At 38.0% G+C, this 22,149-nt stretch overlaps 1 protein-coding gene across 4 annotated transcripts in view; it reads left to right on the forward strand.

Moving 5' to 3' along the window:
- EHBP1 (EH domain binding protein 1) overlaps window positions 1–22,149 on the forward strand; it is a 225,706-nt gene that overhangs the window by 154,542 nt on the left and 49,015 nt on the right. For all 4 annotated transcript variants that reach the window (XM_080341320.1, XM_080341319.1, XM_080341318.1 and 1 more), the window contains one exon: window positions 18,492–18,639. In XM_080341320.1, coding sequence (XP_080197446.1) covers window positions 18,492–18,639 — 148 coding nt within the window. The remainder of the gene's footprint in view (window positions 1–18,491; window positions 18,640–22,149) is intronic.

Below are 22,149 nucleotides of genomic sequence, written 5' to 3' on the forward strand. Positions count from 1 at the left end.
GGCAGAGGTCTGGGAGCACCTTCTTTGATTGGCACTGAAGTTTCTAATGGGACAAAAACAAAAGTTGCTTCTAAATGATAGTGAAGTAATTTATGCTATTTTTGATTACTTCTCTTTTTTTCGCTTAATGTAAATGCATTCCCTGAGCCTGTGATGTCAACTACTTGCTGCTTCGTAAGTGTTGTTGCTGTGAATGAGGCTGTTTGTGACAGTCTTGTAAAAGAGTTGATGGAACAATCCCTTTTTGTCACCAAAGTTGATTATGCTGGTGAGATGGGAAAGTGGAGCTGGGGAATGAACTCCAGTGTCGAAGCAGCTATGGTTGCACCTCCAGTGGCCTCTGTGGTGACTTGGAAGGATGCATTTTCTCTGGAGATGAAAGCTAATTAATTTTTATGCAAACCTTTGCAATGCGGGTTTTGTGATTCTGAATGTTGCACATTACAGACTGTACTAGCAACTGAGAAGGTAAATGTAACTCAAAAATAATGATACAGAGAAAGGCTCCAATCTTTACCAGTTCACATCGTTCAGAGCCTGGTCCTGAGGAGCAGATTCTGTTTTTTACATAAATGGGATCATACAATCAAAAAATGAAGACAGTGATTTACATATCTCATTTCATTCTCTTAACTGTCTTGGATCCATGCTGTACTTTTTTTTTCTTAACAATTCCTCTCCCCAAACTGACACTTTTTTTCTTCAAAGTATATTCATGTATGCAGCCAAGTCTTACTTGTCTAATGGTAACATAATTATATATAAGCATTTTTTTACTACTTTTTATTTAAGTTTTTCCTAGATAAGTGTACTTTTATATAAATTTCACTTTCGATTTTTTTAAAATTAGTTTTTCTTAAAGCAAACAGCATTAAAAGAGACAACTATAGGCAACTACTCACACAGGAACAGCTGTAATTAAAGTTACCTAACGTTTTTTATTACAAGCTCATATTTTCAAAGATTTTACAACTTTCTGAGTATTTCATTGTTTGAGCTGAAATTTTCCCCATCAGCTCTCTGCCTCAAGGTGAATTTTCTTTCACTTCAAAAAACCCTTTTCTTTGTGTTAGGTTGCATAAGGCATTGTTTTATCCATGTCAAAAATGTCTTATTGGCAGAAGGTTCCATCCACTTGAAAAATCTGTTCAAAATGATCAAAGTTGTGTTAATAGTACAATATTGTCAGAGAGTCTTGAAGGTCAGAAGAGTTGGTAAGTGTTAGTAAAAATTGTCTGTACGGACACAGCACAGCAAGAGCATCTTTTACTGTTGCTCCCCTAAGGATCAGGGCCCATTCTGATGCAAATTGTAGTATTGGAAAGCAAAGCTTTCTGTTTAAGACTCAAACTCCTGCTGATGAAATGCAAACAGGAGGAAAAGGAGCCACCCCACTGTCATGCAGAAGAGAGGTGCCCTGAGTAGATGACGAGGAGGCAGATGGTAGCATGAAGTTAGACAAAAATGAAGACTGTGTCTAGGCCATGAAAGCCAGCTGTAGGAAAGGAGATGGGGACACAGTTTTCAGGGTGAGGGTTTTCAGGATTGTGTAGTTCAGGCAGCCAGATTACCCATGGACCTTATTTCATTTATTACAGAAGCTGAAAAATTAATTAGAGGCCTGCAGGAAAGGGAATGGCAGTGTTTTAGGGCCCCTCTGCAGAGCCAAAGTTTCTTTCTGCCTCCATCAGAACCTTTTTTTACAATGTTGAGAAGGTACGTTCAACCCAACATACTCAAGGTGGCAGATTCCTTGATTTCTGATTTCCAGCCCAAGACTCTTGGGGACTGATTTCTGGACATTTGGAATGCACTCAGCAGTAGCCAAGTCAAAGAGAACAAATGGTCCTGGCCCCTCTGAAATCCTGGGCGCTCTGAGAAAAGTAATGGGCGCTCTTGACTTGAGCCAACTGTAATATAAGAATAACAAAAGCTCCTCAGCTCAGAAGGGTGTGTGGAGATGGAAACTCTTAGGTGATAGTGAAGAGTGCGACAGAAATGCTCTGGAAGAAAGCAATAATTCCGTGTTCAGAGAAGTTTAAATAGTGTATTTTAAACAAGATGTGGGGCAAACAGGGAGTGATGAGGGTGAAGTGAGATATTGAACAGTTATTCGTTCACTGAACATTGTCATTCATGACCAGTGGGAAAGACAAGTATCTTGTAGGAAAAAAAAATATGGGTTATGCAATTAAAGACTGTATGAAATGAGAACCAATGCAGGGTTGTATAGCTAGTGTAATATTGACATTTTCTGAGTACTTACCAAGATCAGTGTTCTTCTAATGCAATTCAGTGGGCAAGGTGCATTGTGAAAGGTGTTTGTATTTAATAGAGGCTGTTATAGTATTAATATTTATTATATAAAGTTTATATATAATAATATATATAAAGCTGTGTATAATGTATACCTATGTTATACAAATATTATATACATATTTATGCATGTGTATGTTCTGAATGAGGATGTGCGTATGCATCAACATACATAAATATAAGATAAAATACATTGATTTCTGCTGTTCTTTAACATATTTGATCTTCATAGAGATGAGACATTTCCATTTGATATAGTTGTGCTGGTTTACTACAGGTCATTGCTTATTTAATTGGTATAAAAGAGTACAAGCTTTATTTCTATTTGTTTTTTCTGGTCATTAAGATTAATAATAAGAACTTTGAGTCAAAGCAGTGCTGTATGTGTCAGTGTGTGGTAACATGTAGTAGTGAGTTATCCAAATGAGAGTTGTGATAATGAGAATCAGTATTTATTTGTGGGAATTGGACTAGGCACATTTTGGGAATGAGTTGAGAGGGATTGAAAAGAAAATGGTTTCAAATAGGAAGATGTAATTTTAAATAAGAAAACTTTAAAGAGGTAGTCCAGGGACAATACTATCAATAGTATCACTACTATCTTGAAGTTTGCATTTGCACCTTTTTTGATACTTTCATGAAAAGAGCTTTAAGCAGCCTGGTCCTTCTGCATTAGCTCTGAAAATAGGTCACCCCAGCTAAGCTAAGCCTGCAGAGTCATTGGTTACTTCTGAAAATCGTGTCTTATTTGCCTTACTGTTACCACTTTACATTTGTCACATGAATCACTGTTTTCTTAGTAAACAAGTGAGAACAATATACAGTGCGTGGGGTTGTATTCCTGCTTGAGGTCAACAAAAGAGAGGAAATTTCCCAGTCTGTTCCATGATCATAAATACAGGTTACTTGGTATGTGCTTACCTGATTTGTTTGTAAAAGTATTTTTTGCAAAAACACAGCGTTCCTGTTTCTCCTCTAAGCAAAGAGCAAATACCTTAGAACTTCAGCCTAAGCCTTACCCTCCCTCTGGTGTTATAGAACCAATATTGTATTCTATTTCAAGTAGTCATGTAGTTCATGTAGTCTAGACTTACTTTTTTTTTCCTCCCTCGCTTTTAAAAAAAATCTCTGTTGTCTCTTTATTGACCGATACCTGGGCTCTCCTGTAGAAGTGGCTGTTTTCCCATGTCCATTCTTTTGGTTGTTTACCCCTTTTTCTGGAGTCTTCTTTCTTGCTGCAGTGTGCTTTCATCTTCTCATGTTTGTGCTCTGAGGTTAGGCCAATGTCAGTATCCTCACTTGCTTTACTTTTTTTTTCTTTTTCAACTTAGAGCTTTATGGATTTGTGGGAGCAGAAGTTTAAGGCCCTACATTTCCTCATAAACGAGTTAACTCAATCCCATTTTCCTCCAAATCACGTATTTCTCATTGCATCCCAAGATGTATCATCTTCCCCTTCTTTAGTTTGTGTCTTCTCTCCTCTCTCTCAGACTGTGTTTCAGCTGTCTGCCCTGTACATTTCAGCTCCCCTTCTTCTCCTTTTTAACTTTTCTTTCTTAATACCTGCTCTCTTTACCCTTTCTGCACTTAGGCATCTTCCCTCTGTGCCTTCTGCCCCATCATCTTCCATTCCAGTTCAATCCGGCTGACTAAGTCCTGTCGTTCTCTGCTTACTTCCTCTATTTGTATCATATTAGCCCCTTTTCTCCCTTTTGTTCCCTACTTGCAGTGTAGTAGGAGCTTTTTCATTATTAGGTTTGCTCATTTTGCGCTTCTCAGAAACCGTCAATCTGCAAGCCATGTGCATGCCAGCATGTATGGAGGTGTGTGAGCCTGTAGACAGGTATTTGAAGCCTGCGAAGGGACCACATTGATCAGAAACTCCTTGAGAACATGCTCATGGTTTGGGAGGATCATAGGTGCAGCCTTAAAATTGAAGCCGCCTTCTGGAGGCTGGAAGAATTAGCTTAAGAGCTCTGTGAACAGACTGCTCCCCTCATGGATCCCTTTCTCTGTGGTGGATTTATAAACAGCTCAGCCTTTCTACTTGCTTTCTTGATGTAGGCGTGTATGTAGTGACTCTTTCACAGGGTGGTTCTGTCATTTCCAATCTGGTATAGCAGCAGTAATCACGTAGCTTTTAACCAGGAGAGCCTTTTTATTAGCTTATTCATTTTTATTTAACTCACCTTTTCTCACAATGAACAACACAGGGCTAGAATGGACATATCTGCTTCCACCAGATGCTGTGAAGTATAAACCTGTAGTGATGGTTGTTAGCAGCAGCAGCTTGGCTGGAATGAGATTTTGGAAAGGCGAGGAGATTGGAGCTGGTCTGTGCACCCTAACTGGCAAAGTGGCAGGCTGGAGGGGATGGCAATGAGTGGGAAATATTCAGGAGGGATGGGCCTTTCCAGCAAGGAACCCTCACCTGCAGAACCTGGAGTGAAATTCATAATTCTTGAATCTCAGCATAACTCTGCTGTCAGCAAATGTCTGTGAAGGCCAGTGGCAAAACGTTCGTCTTATTCTCCCTTAGTGACTGGTTCACATAAAGAATGGAAATTTACTGCAGCTGTCGTTTACTCTGTAAACTGAAATGGCAATGGTTATGGAGTCAGCATGATTATAGAGAATGGAATTAGGAGTTAAGAAATGCACAGGCAACTTTAATTAACCTCTTTTGTGTATATGCATTATGATGCAATCTTTAATTATGTGATCACCTACTATTTTCCCCAAAGCAATTGTGTCTCATTTAGCTCAGAGGATTGAGGTGATGTAGAACGCTGTTTGTCCAGAGTACCTCTGTCCTTCTGGTTGCAGAAATTGGAAGGTGAACAGCAAATGAAGCAGGGACTGCAAGGAGCAAGAAGATTAGGTCACGGTTAAGGTGCTGGAAAGAATTAAATGTAATGCTGCCTTTGCCTCAGAGTTCCTGATCAGTGCTGCTGAGTGTTCTGAACCTAACTTCCTCCAAGTGGTCATTAACTGGGTATCCTTCCTTTCTCCATTGCCATTTGAGGCGAAGCTTTGATTTACAGATGTATTGAGCATCCAGAGCTGTCAGGGAAATCACTGGGAGATGTGCTTGAGACTCATAAAGGGCTGCATAAAGTTTCGTATACTGAAAAAGGAAAAAAAAAAAAAAAGAAAGAAATAGGCATCCCAGAGTGAGAGCACCCAGTGTTAGATCCTTTTAGCTGGATCTTTTCAGTTCTCATCCAAATAACAGGGTAATAACACCAACATGGGGTGTTGTGAGAAGGGGATGTGATTAATGCTTTTGAGGCACTTAAATACCGTAGTGACAAGCACTGTAGAAAAGCCCTTGAAGAAATTAATAAGTCTGTCTACAGAGCAAGATTTGAATATTGTGGAATAAAGAATGCTGCTACATATTGATGAACAGTGAAAATAAACCAAAGTATTGAAAGCCACAGGGTAGAGCTCAGATCTGGGCTGACAATAGAAGTGAAAGGTGGCGGCAACGCCCTATTGTAAAGGCTACAGAGCAGTATGAAAATTAAGATTGTGCTCAGTAATTTTATTTCTGGTATCTCAAAAATCATGTGTCAAATTCTTTTAAGTTGGTTTTGCAAAGTAGATTGCTTTAGCAGAGAATGCCGTCTGGCATGAAATTCATGAAAAATAGTACTCATCTGACAAAGGATGGTTTTTTCTTCCTAACACAGGCCACAGATCGTTTCTGAAGTTATTTGGGTTTTGCTTGAACTAAGGATTCCTCCTTGGTGAATTCAGGTGCACGACTGAGCCCCTCATATGGATTCAGCCAAAAATTTTGCATATTTAGAATTTAGCATAGGTTCTGGGATACAGGAGTTCAACACTGTGGTGCCTGGAGGAACTCAAATCTCTCTTTTGCTTCTTGTGAAATAGGAAAAAAGTAATTCTTTCTTCACAGCAGCATTCTGAGATGACTACACTAAAAATCATGAGGGACTTCATTTATACAATAAGTATTTAAAACCAACTTAATATCAAGTGAAGGGATATTTTCAGAGAGCAATCTGGATGCTACCGCTGTGCTTAAATGCAACTGTTGCCAGGCTGCTTTCAGTACAGAGAATGATTTGGTTTTACTTATCTCTGCTACCATTATTTCATATTTATTCACGTTGAATGACAGTTATAGCTGCCTAAATTTATATTTAAAAATATGTTTGAAAGAGCAGCAGGGACTATATTCAGCTTTTGTAGTAGAATTTGCAGATACGAAGTACCTCACCAAAAAACTGGTACCTCCAAACATGCAAACACTGTCTGTATACACAGGGCAGCATGAACAGGCTATGCCATAAGATTGTTTCTTTCTGTTCAGAATATTGCTTTTTATTACTCCCTTGCTCAAAGGACTTGTTGCAGCTGTATCTAATTCATATTTAATAAGCTCTTTCTACTTCAGGTGTCAATCTGTTTTGCCCATTACTTTTCATTTTCATAAATATTTGAGTGCAAAATGATAACTTTTTTTGTATCCAATGGACTAGTGGAAATGGAAGTCTTTTTAGAAAACCATCAGAAACTGACAAAATCTGAAAGAGTTTGTATACTCTTACTTTAATTTTGACTGCATACATTTGCACAGATATGGGATATGACAGCTGCAATAAAATGAAAATAAGCAATTATTTTAAATGCTCAGAGAAAATGCTTTAATAAGTGTTCCTATTTATTGATCATGTCCTGCAATAATCTGCTGCCGCTCTGAGCTAATAAGCTACTCACTATCCAGCTCTAATATGTGACCAAAAAGTAAACTCTAGTCAAAATTACCATAAAGCGGCACAAATGCAAATTCACAGTAGACAACAAAAAATAGGCTTCTTTTAATTTGATTGAAAGATGCCTTAAACACAAGTTGGCATTGCAAGTATTCTTTCCTCCAAATATTTTAACAGGTTCTTGAAAATAAGTACTGGATAGCTTTATTCATTAATTTTTATTTCTACATGAAACTAGAATCTCTACTTCTGTTGCATTAGGAAAGGCATCTAGCTTATCAGTGGATTTTGGTTTGTAGTTTCCTCATCTGGAAAATAAATATCTGTGATTGAGGTGGTAATGTTAATTCATTGAAGGAAATACTCCCAAGTTACTACCATCTTGGTTTTCTTAAAAAACAAAGAGATAAAAGCTGATCTTTATTAATTAAACATCTAACATGAATTTATTGAGGTCTAGGATTTTGCAGATGGCAACCTTGGTCTTTTAATATTAATTGGAAAATATCGATTGAAAAAAAGACTAGTCTGTCATGCTGATAATTGTGACCAGATTTAGATATGATAACTAGATCTTCCTGAGATTACAAAGAAGCAGTTACCATCTAATTGGTAAAAAGATTGAACAATATTTTGGTAATCTCTGAGCTTTGGTAACTTATTCTCTGTTGTTCATTTATATGTCCTGTCTGTATGCTACTATAAAGTGGTTAAATATGGTTTAAGCTGATAAGACTATGCTGTGTAGTATTTACATTTCATGAGCATTCCAAGTTTTATAGCTGTTTTAACAATATACTTTTCTTTAAATTAAGGTTAGACCTGCTGACTGAACACTTCAAAACCACAACTGAACTGATATTTACTTCTTTATAATGACATGCTAAGGTTGAGATAGCCTGATCTCATTTCCTTGATGGCAAGAACAAACAAGTTGTTTCATTTAACATTACTCAATAAATGAAAAATACAAGTAATCTGTAACTTTCCAAGAAGGTTCTACGTCTTTTGACTTCATATTTGATCTGTTTAAGCACTTTCTTACTATGAAGTTGTGATATTTCACTGTAAAATATTACCGCTATTGACAACTCCCTGATGTAGCTGGGAAAATAAATCAATTAGTGCAAGTAAACTCATTTCTGAGAAGAATTAGTATACACTGTCAGTTTTATACCAGGAGGGATTTCATGAATAAAGTGTAACCTTTGATAATGCAAGACAAATGTTATGCAGTTTCAGCTTTAAATATAAATGCTTAGGTTTCTCAGCTGAGTTTTAGTGCTGTTATTTCCTTAAGCTGTATCTGTTTACACCACTTAAGCATCCAGCCTAAATATATAAATATGTGGTTATTTACTCCATGGATGTAAGTTCAAGGTGCTGTGTGGTCTGCAGCTGTAACATTACGTTGCACACTCCCAGAAAATACATTGTCAATTTATTAACTGAATTTTAAGATCATCTGAACGGCATCAGTTCAAAAACTTAAACATCTTCTATCTGTTTATAAATATTAGCAAAAAAGAACAAAAAAACAAAACAAAGGAAAATAAGGAAAGTCTCAGTGCTCAGAGTGTTTCAGAGCTCTCTCCCTTTGTGTACAAAGCGAGACGCGGGTTTCTTAGCGTCTGGAATACTCTTTTTCTATTGCTGCTAATAACTGTGGACATTTTCAGTGTGGATGTTCAGTACACGCTGTTGTGAATCCCAGGATGATATTGCCATTACTTAGAGCTGTATTTTGCATCGCCTATTCTGTTATTGCTCAGCATGCACAAGGGTAGAGTTAAAATCTTTATTCATTTCATTTAAAAATGTTTCTTTTGTTCTCCTTATCATGTTCTGGCTTTCCCAAGGATATATGCCTTGAACGAAAAGTCACATGTGCATTACTAATTGTGTGCCATTGTATTTACAGTTCCTAGTGGTGGCACTGTGAAGCTACTAATTCTTTTGCTTCACTTGATGTAAAATAATCTGAGTGTCTTTGATAGCAGTGAAACAGTATTAATTGTTTTGTACATTTCTTGGTCACTCTTCTTAGGTGGTCTTCATAATCTATTAGAACTTTCAGCCAGATTTTTGTAATGTCATGCCTCCAGCAGTGATTAAATTGGTAATTAATGAACAGTCCTTGGCAACATAAACCACATCCCGTTAATTTTCCCTTTTGAGTTTTTAGAAGTTGTCGTCTCTGTCAGAAAGCATTGCGCCACCTTGCTACGGCCCCTTGGCATGAAACCACGACGACTTGATTTTTTGCAGCCATTAGTAGATCAGAGCAGTAATTTCACAGTATTTTGGTCAGGGTAATTATAGTACCAAGTACCAAGTAGAGTTGGGAATTCACACAAGAAGTCCAGAAATACCAGGTGAGCTTCCTTGTGTTCACTGGGACGTTATGATTAGTTTAATTGGGCTTTGTTTGATTTCAGCCACAGAGACTCTTTGTGCCACGGCACTGCAGCCACTTTCCACTTTAGTGTTTCTGACCTGCATTGACAGGAACCGGTGCAAAAATGAACTCTTTGAAGTGGGACTCTTTGGGGAGGGCAACTAAAAAAGGGGAAAAGTGGTGTGTAAATAGTTTACTGTAGCAAAGCTCGAAACCGGACTGAACACTCTGCATTTTGCAGGTGATGTGATTCAAGTTCTTTTATACTTTCAGCTGGGAGGGCTAACATTTCTGCTACGTTTGTGCAAATGTTTAGTAAATTACTGCATTTAAAAACACAATCTTTTTTTAATCGCTGGCTTTTATATAGCACCTGCTGTTCTTCTTCCTTTGAAGATACAGTCATTTCTCCCACCAGAAATACCGCGAATCATCTCTTTAGTCCTGCAAACAAATCTGGGCAAATGCATTAATGAGACTGCAGCTGCACTTAGTAGTTCACATGTCACAAAATAGTAGGTAAAGGCATTCATACTTGAGTGACTGCCTATAGGTGTAGCGGCCTTCAGCAGTACATTGTGCACATTAAAGTTTAAATAGTCACTTGCCTGTTGGCTTCGGAATGAAAAGACTGTCACTGGTCACTTCTCCTGAAGCCTTAATGAAACCAAATAGTTTGCTACGAGTTTGGGCCTAACCATTGGGGTGTTTCATGCAGTCTTGTCAGTTGATGTTCATGAATTGACTTGAACGGAGATCAAAGTGTTTCTCAAAATGGAGAAGCGGGGAGAGAGACAGCTCCTTCAATTGCACCACAAGAGCTAATCAAGCCATCAGTTCTTTATGCACTCTGCGTGCCTTTAGAATTTAATACCCAATGGTTTGTCAGGACAAATTGAAATTCGGGGCTTGGGGGGGGTGGGGAGTCCCTCCTCAGCCTGCTGCAAATAAAATAAGTACTTCTGTCTTCTGGAGGCTCGTTTTGATAAATTTTCTAATTTAATGTAAAACTGCACTGTTGATTAAATATTTGGGGTTGAAAAAAATAAGGAAAAGGATTCAATGGGCATTATACGCCTTAGCGTTGATTAAAGATCCAGGTTTAAAGTGAAAGAGAAACTAAACTCAGCGTGATTTTTTGTTTCTTTGATTGCTAATGAACTTTTTTTGCTGAAACATTTTAAACTGGATTCAGCAGATAGTTTTTTGAGTGTCAGTTAAGACAAAGTCATGTGAAAATACCTCTCTCCCTCTCTCTTTTTAATTGATATGATTTAGGCAGAGGAAAATGGTAAGGGGGATTTTTCTATTGCAGAAGCAATTTTTAAGGGATTTAGTCATATTTAGCCTGAAGGTCTTCACACTAATGAGAGCACTTAAGTTACGTCCAGGCGTTGATTAGACAGCTCATCTATCAACTGGAGCATGAGAATTTGTATTTTAGGCACCTTTTATACGTTATAAAGCTATATGCTTTTTTTAAATTACTTTAGACTTTATTTTCTGCAATTTTTTAATTACCTTCTTTTACAACCAAGGTGGCTGTAATGCAACTGACCGAGCACAAACAGTAACAGGGAAAACTCTACATTTGACAAGAAATAATATCGAAACTGTATCTTGTAGAAAATGACATGCTGAATGCAAAATGCTAACCAGATACCTTCCTTAAACTGCCACAAGCCACCTCAAAGTCTAAAGAAATTTCTTCAGGAACAAAGAATTATATATATATATATATATATATATATATATATATATATATATATAAATGCACAACCATCACCACCCCAAAAATTGTGAATGTTCTCTCTACTTGTGGGGTTTTTCGCTGTATTTAAAACACAATTGTGTCTTAATTATTTTCTGAATCGTTCTGAAAAGTACAGCTTTTGTAACTTTTTGACATTTCATATTAAAAAAAAAAAAAAATTAAAACGTTGCCACCAGCTTGCACTATGAGCAGCCTGTAATAACAGTTAAAAAAGCTTTCTGAACTATTTGACAAGATTTCTTAGTGCTGAGGCCATATGCTGTAGCCTTTAAGCTATTTCTTCCTATCAGTTTCATTATCACCTGCCTCTGAGTCTCCAATATCATCAGTAAGCACATGCAGAATCATAATTATGCCATGTACAAGTTCTTTGATAACATGTACAGTTTTCTTCTTAATTCTTTATCAAATGCATTGATCGTGGCATGTGTGCATTGATCCAGGTCCACCATCTGGCTGTGTGTGATAAGCACAGTGGCATCTTTGCATTTCCACTGTCATTCATTGCGCTACAATTTGGCTGCAGGGGAGTAGTGGCTGGGATTAGCCCTGTTCTGCTACTTACTTGCATTTTAAGTTGACACCTCTACAGCGGCTCAGACCACATTACAAACTGAAACACATACGCACGACTTAGTGATGTGACACTCCTCAATAAGCTTACTCCACTAGCTACTCAACAATCTGTAATTGGATTTGTAGGAATAACAGCAAAAGATTTCCTAAGAATTGCTGGGGACAGAAGGTGAAGTTTTCTCATTATTGGCAAAAGGCTAGGTATAGATCCTAGGCGATTGGTATTTTCCATTAAAAAACAAGCTGCCAGCAGTTTGCAGGACATTTTCAAAAAAAAAAAAAAAAAGAAAACAACCCTGCAAAATAGGATCCAGGGAGGCAGAGAATTTGAGCTTGTTCTATCCATTCTCATCACATGCAAGCAGACTGGGATCCCACCACCCTCTCCTGAAAATTCAGAGGCGGGAGGGGGGAAACAACTTTCAGAGGCTCCCTGCAGCCCGCTCGGCTTTGTTCGGCTGGGAGTGAACCGGGAGCATTCCTCAGGAGGGCATGTCCTCCTCCCTTGGCTCGGTGTTGCCTGCCTGACAGGGAAGCTTCCCAGGATGGCAGTCTGAAAGATGCTGCTCTCCAGCTTACGCATCCCATACACTTGCCAAAAGTCTTTGTTTCATAACACCACTTTTTTTTTTTTAATTATAAAATCAAGTTTACACAAGAGAAAATCCCTTAAGTGGAGCTCGACGAATGTTGACTCCTACAACGAGTAAGCAGCTTTCTTTAACTTCTGTCTGTAACTCGGCTAGAGAAAGGCATAGAAAATACCATCTTTAGAGGACTGATCTCTGATAGGACATTATGCCCTGTCTGTGTGATGGCACTGTCTCAGAATATTTCTCAGCCTGCATGCTTGAGACCCTGTTTGTGGGTAACACCAACAGCATTGACAATTACGGTGACAGGCGTAACAAGCTTCTGCATCCCGACGCCTTAGGTGATTGTTGTCCTTAATTATACTCCCCGGATGAGGGAGAACACAAACTTGCGTAAGCAGAGAAAATTCCAGGGAAGAAGTTAACGGAGGGCTTTGTCGCTGCTTTGGGTTTAGATCGACTTTCTCAGGGATCTTCTGTGGGAGCCCCGGCAGTAGGCAGGGCTGCCCTCGCATTGTTCACCAGGAAAGCGCTTTGCTTTTGGTATCAGTGCAGGCGAGCGAGAAGAGCAGGAAAACAGAAAGTGTATTGGGAATTAGGTGTTTCAGCCGTTCCTTAAAACTTGCCATAGAGGCAAGTGCAGTGTGAAATAGAAATGCTCGCCTTGATCGTCGCATAGATGTGCAACTCCTAAAGGGTTAAACGAGTTAAATCTTATTTATCTGAGTAGAACTGCAGGGCTGTTTTGCAGAATGCTCTAGCACAAATAGCTATGGTTCACTTTGACGTTACAATTTTTTTGTTGGTTTCTTTACTTTAAATACTTGAACTGTTAGACCTTTTACTTTTTTCTCTGAGAAAGATGTATTTGTACCAGATTAGAAAAGCTAAACTGTTTCTTTACATTGAATAATCAGCCTGTCATGACAAATCTATCTCCTTCTGCATGAGTAGGTGCCAGTTTGACTAGCTTCTTTTAGGCTCACACTGGGTTTTAAGCTGGATCCATGTGCATGACTGGCAGTGCATTTGTTGGGCCAGATCTAAGGAGCCAGAGAGCGTTCAGCTCCTTTTTGCCTACAAAAGAGCAGCCAGACAACCAGCAAGAGGCCTTGGATGTAGCACAAGGTGATACTTACTTAGTCAGCCGTTCTTTTTTCAAATATATCTATATATGTTTTTTTTATTCAGTAAAGTAGGAGTTTCTCAGTTTCACAATGACACAAGGCATTAAATTACTAATGGATTGTTTTTCTGCAGCCAACATTCTTCACATCAGAAATATTGTACCAAGTAAATTGTAGGTTTTCCAGAACAACGTAGATAATATTAAAAAAAAGAAATAAACATTTGAAAAAGCTGGCTAACATTTCTTTAAAAATAACTCTTAGATTTAAGGAGATGTTTTCCATTTTACAGCTGCAGAGCCCCATTTTATTGTGAATTTGGGGGTGCTTTTTTTTTTCTTTTCTTAAAGGGGACGGTTTTGTTACGATATTGTGATTCTTCCAGTTTTAGACTTTGGGCTACTTCTATTTTCATTTTGTCTTATCTAACTAGTCCATCAGTATCATAGATCATAAGCCAATAGCTACTTCTTTATGACAAGTGATTTGATACTTTTTGTGATATACATTCATGAAGAAACATTTTCAAGCTATATACAGTTTATTGGTAGGAGGTTACCTGATGAAGACACCAGGCAGAAAATACCCAAGATATTTATGTCTTTCTTTGCTGACCACTTCCTACTAGCCACAGAAGTCCAAAGCCAATGCACTTTTGTTTACATCAAGTGATCTCTGCTTAGCAATTCATATTTTGCTTGCTACCTGTGTATTTGAAGCTGTTCTGAAATGGTAGGAGAGACCAAACATAAATGTCGTCCCCAGGGTGATCAAAGATTTAATCTGACCAGATGGGACAAACTTGAGAAAGATTTTGACTTTCCACTCTGTTTTTCAACAAGAAAGGCTGGTTGTTTTTTTTTTTTTCTCCCATCCTTTCTTTGTTAGAAAAGGCAGAGATCAGGCCATCCCCAGAGAAATGAGCAGGTGTGGCCATTTACAAGCATGTCTGGTTATATTATAAACCAACATAAGTAAAGTTTGAAATGTTTTGAAAAGATCTGCTGAACAGTTTTAATGTTTCATCCCAAATCCTGTTTACTCAAACAAGAGCCGATCAAGTTCACAGTAAAACCCAGTCTGCCCAAAACCTTTAAAGCTTGTGTAATTTTTTTTTTTTTTTTTTTTTTTTTTTTTAAATTCTGTCTTCTCTACTAACTGAATAGGTGCATTTTGGTAATCCTTGCCTCTGGACAAGCACAGAAGTCTTTTTCTTTTTGAATGGGTAGTAACAGAGCCGTTCTTCCTGTCTAATGATGAGAGAGGTGGCAGTCAAGTTCTTTCTCTTAAATGTACTGTGCACTCAGGGCAGACCACAGACAATTTTGAAACCAGCAGCTACGGGAATCGCTCCCCCTTATAGGTGCAATTTTGGTTTAATTTTGTTGCTATGGAGTATCACTAATTTACCACATTCCGCCCTCCCCCCCCCCCAGTCTATGGACATGATAAAGAATTTTCTTTTTAAACATCAAATAAATGCAGCTCACGGGATTATATTTTTAATAGGGAGAAGATAATATGTTATCAGACTCCTGATGTAAACTCAATTTGGATCCTTCCAAAATTCTGCCAAAGGATGACTGAAAATCCCTAGTAGAGGTTTTGGTTTCTTTTTTAGAAAACATGAGAAGATAGCAGAATTTTTACTGATTTAAGGAGACAGGTTTTATGGGGGTGGCTGGTTTTTTGGTGTGGTATTTTTTCGTTGTTGTTTTTGGGGTTTCGTCCCTGCAAGACTCCACTACTCTCAATATTTTACTGAGTTGGTCAGCTCTCAGCTTCTGATGCCGTGGAGCCACATCGCTGGCTGGGTAATGATCTCGGGAACTGCCCCGCCAGTGTTTCACATTCAAATTCACCTTCCCAAATCCACAGCATCATTTTTGGCCAAAGTAATGTCAGTCATTGCCGTCTGCGGCAAGTACAAAAAGGACCCCCTAATGGCAGCCATTTTTATTTGTTTCTTAAGATCCAAAGGCTGCTGAAAGAACAATTGGATAAAATTGAGGATTGGAGAAGCTTCATTTTCTTGTTCCAGTGAAATGAAACTCCCAGCCTTTTTTTCTTCCCCTTACCCTTAAAAACCAGAGTCTGCTAGGGGGTTGTAGCTGTGTCAAAGCCGTTGGGATGCCACTGCTGATCACTTTAATTACTAGGACTAAGGAGGATAAAATTAAAAGTAGCACCATTGAAGCAGTGGAAGAAAGCTTGCCGAGATGTCGGTGAACTGTGAAATATAAAAATTGCATACCAATACATTTTTATAGGAGGGAAACAAGGAATTACATTACTTATTCTTGAAGAGTTTGTCCTTAAATGGTGAAGTTTTCCTCGCTGTGCATCCGCGTGGCAGGTTTTTAGACCATTACAAAATAATTGGGGGAAAACAGCAGAGCAAACTTTAATGTCTCTTTGGCATGTTAGTAGGTTCATGCCAGAGGGTGAAAGATTTTACCGAGTTTTCTCTTCAACTGTACAGGAAAAAAATGGTTGTATATGTGTTTGCATGGTCCTTTCTTGGTGTGGAGCTTCTTTTTGTGTCTATTTTTTGTTTTCAATATCTGTTCATGACTCTGCACTTCTCCTGAGTGCTTTCCTTTCCAAAATCTAGGGGACTGACTCGCTATTTAATAATTGTTTTCTACCTCAAAACTTTATCTACCTACTTTCCTGCGCTCAGTTTCATTGCTACTTCCATCCGTGTTCCCTCTGCCAGGCTCAGTAACTGAGGGTTCAAATACCCGAACTGAATTTAAGCGAGAACTAGGCTGTTTTTTCTCTTTTTCCACTGGTGATTATTGGCTTAATCAGCACAAACACAAGCCACAATAATCTGTGTTTGCTTGGAGATCCCCGGGATGTTAATGACTATGCTAATAAATCAGGATACAAGTTCTCTTTCAGGAGGAGGGGAGAGAAGGAGAGGGGGGAGTCAGCCGGCTCAGTTTAGGGCACGTTTGTCACAAACACGTAACTGGCCTTATTTTAAACTACGGCGGCTATAGTAGATTAAATTGTTTGATGTTAAACCACATAGGAATCTTGAAATAAATTTTTCACATTCCTTCTTAAATGTAATTTAAATCAAACCCACAAGTTCCTGTATCCCAGGAATTACAAATAGTAGAGATTTGTGCTGGTTTATTTCACGTAAAATTGAATGTAATTTATGTTACCGAATACCGCAGGTCGAAATAAAATCGGTTGCTGTATCAATTGGCTAGCTAGAAATTAAATTAAATTGATCTATTATAGTGCATAGGAGCAGGGGGGGAAGCTTTCCAGTTGTCTTTTCTAATGTGTACTTTACCAAATAAGTTTTTTTTTTTTTTAATAGAACTGTTGCTCTGTGCCTTCTGGGAAGTTCAAAAGAGAGAAAGCAAACAAAGCCTATGTGCCATCCCGCTGCCTTGCAGGGCCCGGGCAGAATTGTCTTTCCGAGGGAAGGACATTAGGAGGAAAGTAAATCAAGGCAATCTGATAGGGAATCAGGGTTCTGTCACTCAGAGACAAGATACTGTGCTGTGTCCATATACTTTGTTTACTGTAGGGTTTTATGAGTTGTAACCTGCCCATGCAAGCTGTTAATGAGGCTAAATCTTGCTGCTTGAGGATTGAATTAACAGCACACCTCTGGGCTAATGGTTATAAACAGAAAGTCCCATTAGGGCTGCATTCTGATTCAGTCATTTGCATTTTTCCTATTGTGCCGAGAACAATGCTGAGTAAATAGCTACAAACAAACAATTTACATGGAAATGGGTAAAATGTACCTAATTAGTATTTTGTGCTTGTTTTATTAATGATTGCTTAAACTAAATAGCACTGAGCAGTAGCTCTCAGCAGCATCTGCAGGTGTGGGGTGCTGGGTTTCTGGGTCGGTGGGAAAGCTGCCAGGACGGCTCTCCAAAATTAGGTAGTTTGTTATATTCCACTTAGTTCCGGTCAACTGCTTGTACCTGGGCTTTTTCCTGGTCATTATGTCAATAATATGAACTTATTGGCAGATTTGACTTAAAGCCAAATGCTGACTTTGTTACATCTGCAAGCATTTATAATAATGCGTGGAGGGGGAAAAGAGTCCTAACTTTGAAAAAAAAAACCAAAACGTAGTTTTAAGGTGAAAACTGAAGTTGTTTCTCTTATATTTTAATTGATTCTTATAAATATGTTTAAACACTTTTTATTAACGATTTTTAGTATGGTAGGTTAGTCTTTTCCAAAATTTAATGCTGTAGAACTGCTTATTTATGTAACTGAAATATTACTGTGCTTCTAAGATAGTTACAAACTTTAGTGGGACAGTGCTATCTGGGATAGTTCCAATATAATCTCTTTACTTAACTGAGCAAAGCCCCACTAGTGGGATGTTTTAAAGAGATGCGAAGTCTTTTCTGCTCTGGTATCTTTTTTTCTTTTATTCATTTTTATTAGTTTAATTGGGGGGGGTTGTTTGTTTGTTTGTTTTTAAAGATACATCCATTGGAGTTGAAGGATTAGATTCCTTTCTGTGCCTCAGATTAGATGTCACTTTACACTTTGAAGCAATGTCTGGCTTCTCATTTGAGTTCTTTGAGAGAATATTACTCAAACAAATAATTCCATTTAGTAAAACCATTTTTATAGCCACCATAAAACTTTTTGTAGCTACTGCTTTGAGATAAAAGTATCTGAAAATTTTCATCAAGGTATTTTTATAGAATATAATTTATAAATTCTTTAACTTGCAAATAATTAGGTTTCTAGTGCATTAATAATTTGGGGGATGCTTAAAGAAAAAAATCTGATTCATGGATGTCTTTAAAAATTGTGTTGTGACACCCAACTGATATCGAGCATCCTATTTATAATGTGGGCCAAGCACCATGCTGTAAACCAGTTACTATCATGATGATCAGATTGAGAATGAAATTGCATTTCTGTCAATTACTGAGTTGGCAACTGTTCAATATATCTTAGCAGCAAGATGAAGAGCGGCATCGGCAGCTGAGAGAGAGAGCTCGTCAGCTAATAGCAGAAGCTCGATCTGGAGTGAAGATGTCAGAACTTCCTAGCTACCCTGAAATGGCTGCAGAAAAGTTGAAAGAAAGGTCAAAGGCATCTGGAGGTGAGCTGAGGAACCTTGTGTATTATTCCTATGGTAACCTAGAAACCAGAGACCTTTTTGGATATCACTTCTATTCACACTTCAAAACGTTGTTGTTCATCGGGTGCACATATCACAAGACCTGGCTGTAGATACGTTTCCTGAATCAGTGCTGTGTCACTTCATTTCCAACAATTAAAAGAAAAGCAGATATGTGACTGAAAAAAAAGATGGTATGGGAACAAGTAGCTTGTACTGGCCCATTATTTACAGATTTGTCATTACCCACAGTTTTTTAGTATTTTATGATTGTTGGTTGAATACATATATATTTTTATATAGGAGCATGGACATAATTTCGGGGGAAAACAACATTAGAAATACTTAAGAAACTTTATTTTGTATAAAATGTATTCAAAAGACTGCTGGGCAAGACAATTTTAAACGCAACCCAGGGAAGGTGAGGGCAACAACCTTTTGATTTTAAATGGCAATCTTTTGACATACCACTTGCCTTTACAGATTTTGAGTTGTAATATTGCTATAATGTTATTAAACTGACTTTGAAATGTCATTAAAATTCATATACCTGACAATGCTACAAGCTGGAGTAATGTAGTGTCACTCAAGCTCAAATGGGTGCTGAGCACATGTTCCATTACAGGCTTCTTGCTCTTTTAGTGTCTTCTGCGTATTCTAAAGGAAAATTGTGTTTCTCATGCCAACACTCAATTGTAAGCCAAAGTATCAGGAAAATCCAGCCTTACATTCACAATGCACGTAGATTCAACAACAATACATTTTTCTTCTTTACTATATGTATTTTATGTGCATATCTATTTAAATATGGTCTTATTGCACCCTAAATTCTGCACTTCTGTTCCATTTAACACCAAAGAGAAAAGCAGTTAGTTGTATGTCTTCCTTTGGGTCTGATCTTCAGTTTTCTCACTTTGCCTAATAAACCAAGCTTGCTAAGATAAGTCTTTTGTGATAAATAGGGAAATTACATCCTCGATGGGGAGGGAGCAAGACAGGCTGGGCAAAATTGCACAAAACTTGTATGCTAAACAGACTATGGTGTCCTTCATCCCTTTTCACAATTTATTACTCCCCATCCTACATTATTTGATCACTTCTTCCTCACTGTTTTATCGTGCCTGTGCATAGCTGTTCCTGCCATTTCTCCTCTCCAAGTAAGGTGCGTTTTCTGGGTATATCCTGAGTGCTCACCTGGGTGGTAGTTGCCCTATTTTGTTACAGTGTCACACTTGTAGTGTTGCTGAATAACCTGGTGTGGTGCTTTCTGGGGTGTGGCCTTACCTGTTCACATTTTCCTCTGAATTTTGACATTGCTATTCCTGCCCTTCATTCAGTTTATAAACAATCTTGGATGTAACTGCGCATTGTGCATATATAATGAAAAAAAAAAAAAAGTATTTATATATATAGATTGCATATGCACTCAGAGAGTTTCGGTGTTATTAAAGTTATTAAAGGAGACAGTATCAGTACTGATGACAACTTGTTTATAAAGTTATTGACACTATACTTGTTGGGTTTTGTACAGTATAACAATTTCAATGCTTCCTACTGTTGAATGTGCTTGGAGTTATGTACTTGGTTTCTGTTTCCTACTTTGATTTTTCTTTATTTGTACAGTTTTTTGACGAAGCTGTTTGAACTTATTTTGCACTTCCAGTTTTCGTTTTCTGTCTCCTTTTATTCATCTTTTCTCTTTTCATGTCAATGTGCATTTTATAGCACCTCCTTCTACTTATTCATTCTCAAAAAGCTTCCCTTATGGCACATTTTCCACATACTTCTACCACACCACTCAAGAAATTAATTCTTCTAAAATGGAGTAGTTCTGTGAAATGACACCAACTCTTTATAAACCAAATAAATGATAATTATTTCTAGGTTTAGTATTTTTCATATATTTTCTCCAGACATTAGGATTTAATACACAGACTCCTTATTACAACTGAATATTGCCTCTGACTGCATTCACATGTAGTAGGCTTTTTTCTGTGTATAGTCCTTTATTCCCTATACGATACCCAAGACAAGCTTATAATAACATCTTCCAAGCTCTCTTGTCCATTATCCTTCATTAATCTCTCCTTCTGCATTGATTGCTAAGTTTTAATTTACGAAAAGGAATGTACCAAATAGTTTTTCTCTCGATTCAGTCATTCCAGATAAAAGCGATATTTCAGCTGTGAGATTTTGGAGTTTTTAAAGACTAACTTCTTGCTCACTATTGTAGGTGAAAATGTGATCTCTTTCAGTGTTCCTATATGCTCATTAAGAGTTTCATGCTTTGGCACTAGTGCTACATTCTCTGGTAAAAGGCTTTATTTAATCATGGTCTGAAAAACTCAAACGCCTATGGCAAGTTGAAACTTTCCTGGATAAGCAGGATCCTTTGCTATGAAATCCAGTCCTTTTCATAGGTTATTTGGCATGTGAGACAGAAAATACTTTTTCCTGCCAACTGCCAGAGGATTTGGGATGGCAGCTTCGCATTTATTAGATGTCCCACTAGCTTCAGGCTGATAAGCGGATGCCTTGAGATGGGTCCAGGGACGGTATTGAGATAGGAATCCAAATACCCTCATTTTTCCCAGCAGCAATGGGACAAAGGAATTGACATCTTATCTAGGTATTGTCCCCATGCAGTTGGACACCCGTTGACTCTTGTGGGATTTGAGTAGTGTGTTTTCTTTACTCTCTGGCACATCTCCATCCTTTATTTGAGATGGCGTCTTTGTGAGGATGTGGCTCAGATCAAGAGGTGGTGCATAGGCAGTGGAGGGAGGGAACAATGGAGAGGACAGGGGGTAAAACAAGTATAGTGTGAAACAGCTTTGGTGGAAAAGTACTAAAAATAGGCAAAACTGGGAAGGGAGAAGGCAGCGAACACAAGAATGGCACAGAAAGGAGATGTTAGAGGAGCAGCAAGGGAAAAACATAGGAGAAGCAACATCCAAATGTATTGTAAGAGAAAAAAAGTTTTCAAAAATTTTGGAATTAATACCAAAAGCTGGAAAGGTGTGCTGCCATTAAAAAACTCGCTACAGAGAGCCCACTGGCATTTCATTGCACTTGTATGCTTAAAGTTTTCTGGCTATGTTACAGATTTTACTTCCGAGGCAAAGATTTAAAGGGAAGGTACATGGTAGCTCAGGCTTACTCACCATGCTTACCCTCCAACTCCTAGAACAGTGTTAAGTCCATTATTTAATATTCTTAACAGGCAGTATTTGAATCGGTAGGCAGTTACTGCTATACTTTCTTGTCCTGAAATCTCTTTTCAGCTCTGCAGTTCTTCTATTCCCCTCTTTTACTTCCTTTATTACTGTTCAGATGCTCCTGTCCCATCCTGTAGCCTTAAAGTGAACTCTGTACCTGAAAGTAAATAAAGCAAATATCTGAATATTTGCAAGCTTGTAGGATTTCCCAGAGACAATCCTGGAGGCATCTTCCCTAAAGAGCAAGTTCTGTTCATGCAGCTCCAGTAGCACC

The sequence above is a fragment of the Nesoenas mayeri genome (genome assembly GCF_963082525.1).
Source record: "Nesoenas mayeri genome assembly, chromosome: 3".
NCBI classification, from domain to species: domain Eukaryota; kingdom Metazoa; phylum Chordata; class Aves; order Columbiformes; family Columbidae; genus Nesoenas; species Nesoenas mayeri.